At 42.7% G+C, this 8,855-nt stretch overlaps 1 protein-coding gene across 1 annotated transcript; it reads right to left on the bottom strand.

Moving 5' to 3' along the window:
* Positions 1–3,533: 3,533 nt before the first annotated feature.
* LOC137426535 (uncharacterized) lies at positions 3,534–6,071 on the bottom strand. The gene is made up of 3 exons (XM_078779656.1): positions 5,587–6,071; positions 4,737–5,351; positions 3,534–4,598 (listed from the first exon to the last, which is right to left on the bottom strand). The coding sequence occupies exons 1-3, from the start codon at positions 5,953–5,955 to the stop codon at positions 3,750–3,752; spliced, it is 1,833 nt and encodes a 610-aa protein (XP_078635782.1). The 5' UTR covers positions 5,956–6,071; the 3' UTR covers positions 3,534–3,749.
* Between the last annotated feature and the right edge of the window lie 2,784 nt (positions 6,072–8,855).

Raw genomic sequence — 8,855 nt, 5'->3', positions numbered from 1 at the left:
AATAAAACATATAACATCGGGAGCGGTAGACAAGATGGGGAGAGAGGGGGAAGGACACAAACACAACATTTGAGAGCAGGGACCGAGAGACATGGAGACATCGAGAGATCTGAGAGAGGGCGAGGGCTTTGGGGGGGGGGGGCATGGGAAGGGGGCGGTGGGAGAGGTATAAAACATATGGACACTGCCAGGACTTCCAGGAAAGAAGTTGGAATTTCAAACAAGGTGGATCTGGGGTGAATTAGCGGGGGTAGAAAAGATCAAGGTTTTGGATGGGGGAAGATAAGAGATGGTGGTGAACAGCTGTTTTAAAGACTTGGAGGGAGGAGTGGGATTGAAGGGAGTGAGGGAGTTTGTTCCAGAGGCGGGAGAAAAGAGGAATGAAAGAGTGAAGGTGAGCAGAGAGCCGAGATTTCGGCAGTTTAACCATCAGAGGGTTGCTGGCAGATCTTGTGCGACCTGTAGGAATATTTGGGGGACAGAGCACAGAGAGAGCTGGGGGTGCAAGGCCGGAGAGGAGTCGGTAGAAGACAGAAAGACCACCTACCTGCCTGCGGTGAGTGAGTGAAAGGCCCTCAGAGATAGCTTCATCGCGGGAGATTCCAATAATTCTGAAAGCTTTGGTTTCAACAGCGTGAAGCCGAGCGAGGTGTGAGGCAGGAGCACCGGCCCATAGGGGAGAACAGTATTCCATTGAGCTGCGGATGAAAGCCTTGTATGTGGTGAGGAGCTCAGGTGTGCCGAGGAAGGACTTCGCACGACGGAGGATGCCCAGTCGGCGACTGGCTTTGGAGGCCAGCTTGGAAATGTGGTTTTCCCAAGAAAGATCATGGCAGATAGTGAGACCCAAAATCTTGAGCGACAGAACTTCTTGGAGAGGATTGTTGAGAAAGTAGATGGGAGGGTTGTCCAGTCGATCTTTTCGGAGAGACATAGTAAGAGTGTGAGATTTGTCAGGATTGAAAGACATGTTCCACTTGTTTGACCAGTCTGTGATTTTGTCCAGGTCTTCAGAGAGTGAGGAGGCAGCAGACTGCCGATCTGAGGGAAGAGGAATGGAGCGGCAGAGAGTGGAGTCATCAGCAAAGAGATAGAGAGGATTTTCGAGAGAGTCAGAGAGATCTTACGATGGATGATCGTTACGATGGATGGTTACGATGGAAGATAAGTTAAATCTGATTAAAAGGTATGAAAAAGGTGAAAAAGTGTCGGTGATAGCGCATAGACCTTATCGCGAATCGGAACCGCAATGCGTCATGGGATCGGAAAGGGGCAATAGCACCGCCGGCGGTCGCTTTCACTTTGACAGACTGCTTGTTTACTTTGACACACTACGTAATCCTTACCACTTTAAACTACTTTTAGGACTTTTTTTACTGTGACAAATTAACTGTGAACTGTGATCAGCTCATGAGCCAGTATTTGCAAGCCAAGGACAGTCGCAAAACTGAAAGCCGCCATTGCAGTATGTAACAAGAAGCTTACTGTTTCGGACATAGCAAACTGTGATGAACTTGTGAAACTTTATACATGTTTACCTAGTTATGACCTGTTTAAGTGGTTATTAACAGAAGTATCCCCTCATGCACAGAACCTTCATTATTATAAGGGGAAATTATCAATGGAAGACAAGACCTGGCAAATAAACAATACTACAAAACCCGGAGTTAAGCGATCTCAATCTTTAGAGGATCAACTACTCATGACACTCATGAAGCTTCGGCTTAATCTTCGCGAGGGGGACCTCGCATTTCGCTTTGGATTAGGACAAAGCACCGTCTCCCAAGTTTTGTTCGCAAGTGTACAGCCAATATAAGTCAAGACCTACTCTCAAGTGCCTTGTTGGTATTACACCTAGCGGAACAATTTCATACATTTCCAAACCTACAGGAGGAAACACGTCGGACAAAAAAATTGTAAAGATGACGAACATTGTAGACAAGTTCCAGCCCGGCGATATTTGTATGGCCGATCGAGGTTTCAACATTCAGGAACTGTTCTTGCATAAGCAGGTTGTTTCTCTTCTCCAATGGGAACCCCCCTTTCCCTCAAATATTTCTTTAAATCGCTGGATTTTAATGCCAAAAAACGCTGAATTTCTTTCACATTAGCCATCTTCCTTTCCGTAAACACAGCGTCGATCGTACAGACGCTTCCTCTTCTGGGTTCGTGTTTACCTTTGCCCCCTTTTCGATCCCATCATGCTTTGCGGTGGAGCGCCCTCTGTTGATATTTACCGATTCGCGATAAGGTCTATGCCTTCGGGCTGCCACGGTCGACGGTATCGACCATCATTCATGATAGGGAACGTATTCTCGCATACGACACTGAAAAAGTGCCGCCGGCTAAGACTGCTAAAATGTGTGTTTGTGTTCAGAAGAGACGCCATGTTTAAAGTGAATAACATAATGTTATTAATTTTATTTATTATTCTTTACAAATTCATTTATTAATTGTGTTCATTACTCATTAAAAAATATGACTAAAATGTGTTTGTAGTGTTCTTTAAGGTTTAGCGATAGTTATATACTTTCGCGAGTTATTTACTCTAGTTTTACGGTGTTTGTCTTCATTTTAAGGCATTTTTAAGGCTTTTTTTTTTTTGTTTGTTTGTATACAAGATCGAGGCTCGTGAAAGAGCTAAAAGGCATTATGCCCGGTTTACGTCAAAAACCGAGTTACGTCACGGCTTATGGAACCAATTAATGACGTAGGCCGGGGTATTACTGTGTATGAAAATGTACATATATGTATGTATTTGCATATCAAAATGTATATATATGTATGTATATGAAAATGTATATATATGTATGTATATGTATATGAAAATGTATGTATATGCATATAAAAATGTGTATATGCATATGAAAATGTATGTATATGTGTATGAAAATGCATATATATATATATATATATATGTAAATGTATATGAAAATGCATATATACATGTATGTATATGAAAATGCATATATATATATATATATGTATGTATATGTATATGAAAATGTATATATGTATGTATATGAAAATGTATATTTTTGTATGTACACTACTCCCAATAAGTTAGGGATATTGTGGGAGTGAGTTTATTTTTTTTTATAGGTGTTAGTAGTCAGGGATCCATAGGCTCAAAAGCTCAATAAAATGGGTTGGACCTGACATGACATGCTATGCTTTTTGTTTGTTTTTTCTATTAATTTGGACATTAAGGTCCTCTGAATGAGAGGTCTGCTCTGCCGGAACCTTGTAGTCTAGTAGGAAGACTAGGTCCCCCTGCACCCCCCGGAGATATACTTCTAATCAGTGTTTCTAGATTGGAAAAAATGTGTAGAAAATGACTAGCTATGGCCCCAAGCTGAAAAAATGTCCCACATACCATTTTTATGCAAATTACTGCTGCCATTATCAAAAAAACGATTTTTGACATATCTCAGCCAATATTGCAGATAATTGAAAAATGAAGGTGTCTAGACCCATGTTTTGAAGGGCATAGATCATGATAGAACTATTCATAACATGATTACATGTGTCTATGGTATACTAGTATGCTAATTAGTGCTTTATTTACAAAATAATCACAGTTTTACGAAATAATAGACTCATATTAAGGTCCGTCTACACAGACGTTAACACAAAGTTTTATTTTTCTAAATATTACAACTGTCAAAATAGTCCTAGCACTCAATGTGACCACTCTTCTCTTGCTTGTTTTAGATAAACATCATTAGCATTAGTGATTCTACACTGAGTCAGTCATCATCATTTTCATCGAAATCGTCAGAGTCAAACTCTTCTTCTCCTTCCTCTTCCTCCTCCTCTTCGTGCTCTCCTGTGTTCAGAAGATCCACCAGTGAGGTTGGTAGGATGGGACCACTGGACCACATTGGTTTCAACAGTCCTTCATCAGTCCTTATCCATCCTTGCTCCTCATAAGGTTTTGGCTTTTCGATGATAGGTTGATCGGCTCTTTTGTACAATGCTACGCGGTGGTTCACACGCTGGATGTGCGGCTTCAGGGCAGACTGGCATGGAGGAAGGCGAGCCAGATCAACCTTGGACTTGGATGTGAGGGTCTTGTCCTCTCCCACCATTTTTCGTAGCAGCTTGGCACGGACAATGTCCACTGATGACTCGCGACTCTGGCCGTACATCACACAGGTGAATTTTTCTAACTGCCTCTCCACCTCAGGGTTGGCATCCCAGTTGTCACCCAGTTCACCGAATGCCCTGTGAAACCTGGGATTCTTCTCCAGCTTTTTCAAGGGCCCGACTTTTCCCTTCCCTTTGAAGGCACTGGTGCAGTCTTCTCCGCTGAACACATAGTACCCCAGGAGAGTGGCACAGTAGTCCTCTCCCAGGGATTCTGCCAGCTCAGAGACGTTGACAAGTTGGCGATGCTTCCCTGACCCTGTATCCAGGTACACCGTCAGCTTGATGTTGTGGGCATGGTGGAGCAGGATCAGGAGGATGTCTGTGTCCGGTGTTCTGACTACAGCGTTCTTGTATCCGATGGTAGCAGCATGATGGAGGTACAGAACCACCCTGGTATCAGTCTCTTCCTGGTTGCTGTAGATCGTGGGGAGTTCACGTACCTCGACCTGAAACACAAAAAGGCACCGCATTTCAATCACCAGTCACTGCCAGTTTCAGATCTAGACAAACATCACAGGTAATCACCTTTTTTTCAGGAAAAATTACAAATTGAATCGCCATTCACGAAGGGCTTTCAATTTTACCTTGCCATTCGTTGAGGCAAGTTGGTGGGCCTTCCCCTCCACGATCAGCACAGCCATCTCTGTTCTCTCCAGCCTGGTAGCTGCCTCTTGTCCACTCCACACTTTCAGAAGAAGCTGGCACATCTGCTTTTTGTTGTCGTCATTTGCAAGGAACATTTTGAAGTCATATGGCTTCCTGGTTGCTGGTCCAGCCAGAATGATCTTCTCTGAGCTGCCCCGCCTCAGCCTTTCCTGCGCTTTGATTGACTCAGGATGGTAACTGTCAGTGGAGAACAGAAAGTGCTGCTTGGCCACCATCTGATCAAGCACCTGCAAGCATATCTCACCACATGTTGGGGGAAGGTTGGCAAGGGTATGCAGCAGCGCCATTCCATCCTGGATGAACAGGGCATCCTTGGGGTATTGCAGATCTTGTGGTGTGGTGTCCTCTAAAAGGTAGTGCAGAATGGAGGCTTTGTTGGTTTTGCAGAAGAACCCATCTGGTGTCCCAAGGCTAGGAGGCACTGGCATCAGGCAGTACTTCATGAGTTCTCCCAGGTCTAATGGCTCATCTTGACTCTGAGACTTGACAAGGAGCAGGAATGCAAGGTTGCTTTGCTCCTGATACTGGATGACCTGGAATGATAAATGGTGATTGGTTGATATGTACTACAGGAAGGACTACAGGTGAAAATTATTCATGTGCTATAAATTGGCATATTTACAATCTTTACATTGTTCATTGATGTGCACTGTCTTTAATAAACAAATTTGGAGTTCAATCTTGTATCTCAATATAGCATGTACAGGACGCCATTTAAAAATACAACATAAAATACAAAAGCACTTGGGTATTGGATTACATCCTTACCTTGCCCTGTGAGGATGTTAGTGTGATCTTCTTGTTACTAGCCTCCATGGTCTTGAGTTTCTTTCTCTTGATTGGGTTGAAGAAGCTCTCAGGTTCTCCGCTTTCCAGGCGCCTGATGAAGTCAGCTTTCGCAGCTTTCCCCACAGCTTCTGCTTGTAACACATCCATCTCAACATCCATGGGGACGGGAGCACCAGAGGCCAGGCAGTAGAGTTTGTCCTTATCAATGATGGTGAACGGATTGGTGAAGTTCTTGATAGTAGTTAGGGTTCGCTGAACGGCCTCCTCGCCTTTTCTGATCTCTGCCTTCTCTAGTTCACGATGTCTCCCTGCTCTTGGGCAGTCTGGGTCATCGATGAGATCCACCATCTCAAGGGTCTTTTCATAGAACTGTGCCCGTGCTGTGGTTGTTCGGCACCATCAGTAGTTTCTCTGACCGATAATTTGAGTTCTCATATCCATTCAGTTTCAGTTCCTCGACATAGAGCAAGCGCAAGGAAGAAAGCTGTAGAACTTTATTCTGCTGGATGACCTGGGTTTGAATGTGTTCCAGTACTGAGTTGAATGCCTTTTCATGGGCGGCTGACATGCAAGCCTGCTCCTTTGGTGCTTCGGCTCTGTGAATCGCACGCTCATAGTTGTAGAATGCTGTGCGGAAAGCTTTAAAACATGACGGATGGTGTTTGGCCTCACATGCAAAGAGGTCTTTGTTTTTCACCTTTCGATGGAGTCGATAGAGACCCATTTTCTCAGCCCGTGTTTCGATTTGCTCCCATGCATTTTCTTTGTTTTTAAAGGATGGGAAGGTTGTAGGCCTCTCAGTATTGCGATGAGCATCTTTGGTCTCAACTTTCTCACAAAATATACACTCTGGCGGGAAGATGGGTTCAGCAGAACCTCCTGGTTTACGAGGAGAGTGATGCCATGATGAGGTTGATGGCCCTGGTTCTGTATCATCTCCCAGACGATGAAAGTGGCGGACAAAGTGCTTATAACACTTGCTGTGATATCCTACTCTTTCTAGGTCATCAGGAAGAGTTGCCGGGATCTGATCACATACTGATTGCATACGACATGGGGAGTCATGCGGTTGGTTGAGACGTCTATCCCGGATCTTTTGAAGCAGTTGCAGTTTTTCTGAAGCAGATCCTTTAATTTTACGGAGGGGCGTGAAATCCCCATGATCAGACATGGATGGTACATGAAGGATGCATGTAGGAGGAGAGCTTTGGGCTGCAGGTTCTACACTCCGTTTTCTTTTGGGCATGCTTGCTGTCGATGTCTACCATCACTGTTAAATGACAAATAAGAAATCACGAATGATGTTAAAAGTGCCTGTGAAAGGAGGCTCTGAGTTTTCAGTGAGGTAACAGAGGTTCTGAGTCATGTTCTACACTAGGGTACTTTTTAGCTGACTAAACCATGTTTAGTGGCATCAAAAGTGCTAATAGCTAAAACATCTAAATTCTTCCACACTAACGTTAGCTATCTAGGCCAATGAAACATTGTGCTAAGTTACTGTAGCTAGCTCAGCTGTCGTGCCTCTTTCTGGTTCAATTCATATACAGAAGTCAACAGATATGTCTCATGTTTGGCATTAACAAAAGTTTAAGTTACACCGACATTAGGAACATACTGTACATAGATGAGGCTAGCTTTAACGTTAGCTAACATGGTGCTAGCTGGCTCAGCTGTTATTCTGCCTGTTTATGATTTCATGCAGAAACTGAAGTCAAGAGTGTGAGTAACATTATAGTTAGCATCTTACCTGGCTAGATTGGAGGATGAATACCAAGAACAACACACAGATGGAATGGAAGACTGAACTTTCAACTGAGGTATTCAATAACATCAACGTTACCAATTGATACGAGCGCGCGACATTACCAATTGATACGAGCGCGCGAGCGCGCATGTTACATGGATGGAAATGTAAAATGGCAGCTATAGCAGCACTAATTTGGATCTCTAGTCTGTCATTTCTGCACTGTGATTGGATAACATAAAAAAATATGTTTGGGAGTTAACAGCAGGAGTTGGTAGATTTTACGTGGGCTGGGTGAGAAACCTTTAAATAAGCAAGTGAAAATCTCTCGCAATACAAAGTCAATGGTGGGAAGAAAAGTTGAGTGGTACCAATGTTACTGCCAATGTCCCGCCCCTATGCAAGACTCAGGAGCATCTTGTTGACATTTAACCTTGAAAATACCTGGGTTTAGACCCCTTATGTACCATGTTAAGTTATCTGCAGTATTAACGTATCCTTATCATTTGTAAAACTGATTATTTTGTAATTACAGCATTAATATGCATACTAGTATACCATAGACACATGTAATCATGTTATGAATAGTTCTATCATGATCTATGCCCTTCAAAACATGGGTCTAGACACCTTCATTTTTCAATTATCTGCAATATTGGCTGAGATATGTCAAAAATCGTTTTTTTTATAATGGCAGCAGTAATTTGCATAAAAATGGTATGTGGGACATTTTTTCAGCTTGGGGCCATAGCTAGTCATTTTCTACACATTTTTTCCAATCTAGAAACACTGATTAGAAGTATATCTCCGGGGGGTGCAGGGGGACCTAGTCTTCCTACTAGACTATTGCGAAAAAATATTTGTGGCCATTTTTGTATATGCAGCCTTTATTTTTTGACCGAAAAATGTGAAAGACGTTTTTTTTCTTAAAACCCTCAGTTGGTTGTGTAGGCTGTCAATAAATGCATCCCAGATACACAGAACACCTGTGTTGACAACATCAAGTTGAGAAATACAAGTAGTGTAATAATGTTGCTTCTGGGACACCTCCGTTTAACATGGGAAATCCCTATCTAATGTCATTTACCCCCTTGTCTTTTTCAAAAATCATAAACACCTCTATTTCTCCCACCCTCATCTTTATGAACCTTTTGTCTGTAGTACCTATCCTTAATGTTGTTCATTAGACCACTCAAACACTACAAATATTTGTTTTCTCTTATAGACCTATCATCCTTCTTCTACATATCATCTGGCAGATTAATCTTTGACCCATTCACTTCCATATTGACCCTAAACACCTATATATCTCTCACCCTGTTCTTTACGAACCTTCTAACCTTTTGACATGTTATCCTTATTCATTAGACCACTTAAACACCTGTGATCCTTCTGACCTCATGGACCTTTTAACCTTTTACTCTTAATATCATCTGGTGAATATAACCCACTCAAACAACGACCCTACAAATATTTGTTTATGCGTGGGAAATAATTTAATTCT

This window comes from Myxine glutinosa, chromosome 6 (genome assembly GCF_964187855.1).
Source record: "Myxine glutinosa chromosome 6, kmMyxGlut1.1, whole genome shotgun sequence".
Taxonomy (NCBI): domain Eukaryota; kingdom Metazoa; phylum Chordata; class Myxini; order Myxiniformes; family Myxinidae; genus Myxine; species Myxine glutinosa.
Note: the sequence above shows the minus strand (reverse complement) of the source record. Positions and strands in the feature narration are given on the sequence as shown.

Coding starts and splice junctions, on each gene's coding strand:
- LOC137426535 (XM_078779656.1), bottom strand. CDS start 5,955: ATGGTGGATCTCATCGATGACCCAGACTGCCCAAGAGCAGGGAGACAT. Junction 5,352..5,586: donor TAACATCCTCACAGGGCAAG/GTAAGGATGTAA, acceptor TTATCATTCCAG/GTCATCCAGTATCAGGAGCA. Junction 4,599..4,736: donor TTGCCTCAACGAATGGCAAG/GTAAAATTGAAA, acceptor TTTGTGTTTCAG/GTCGAGGTACGTGAACTCCC.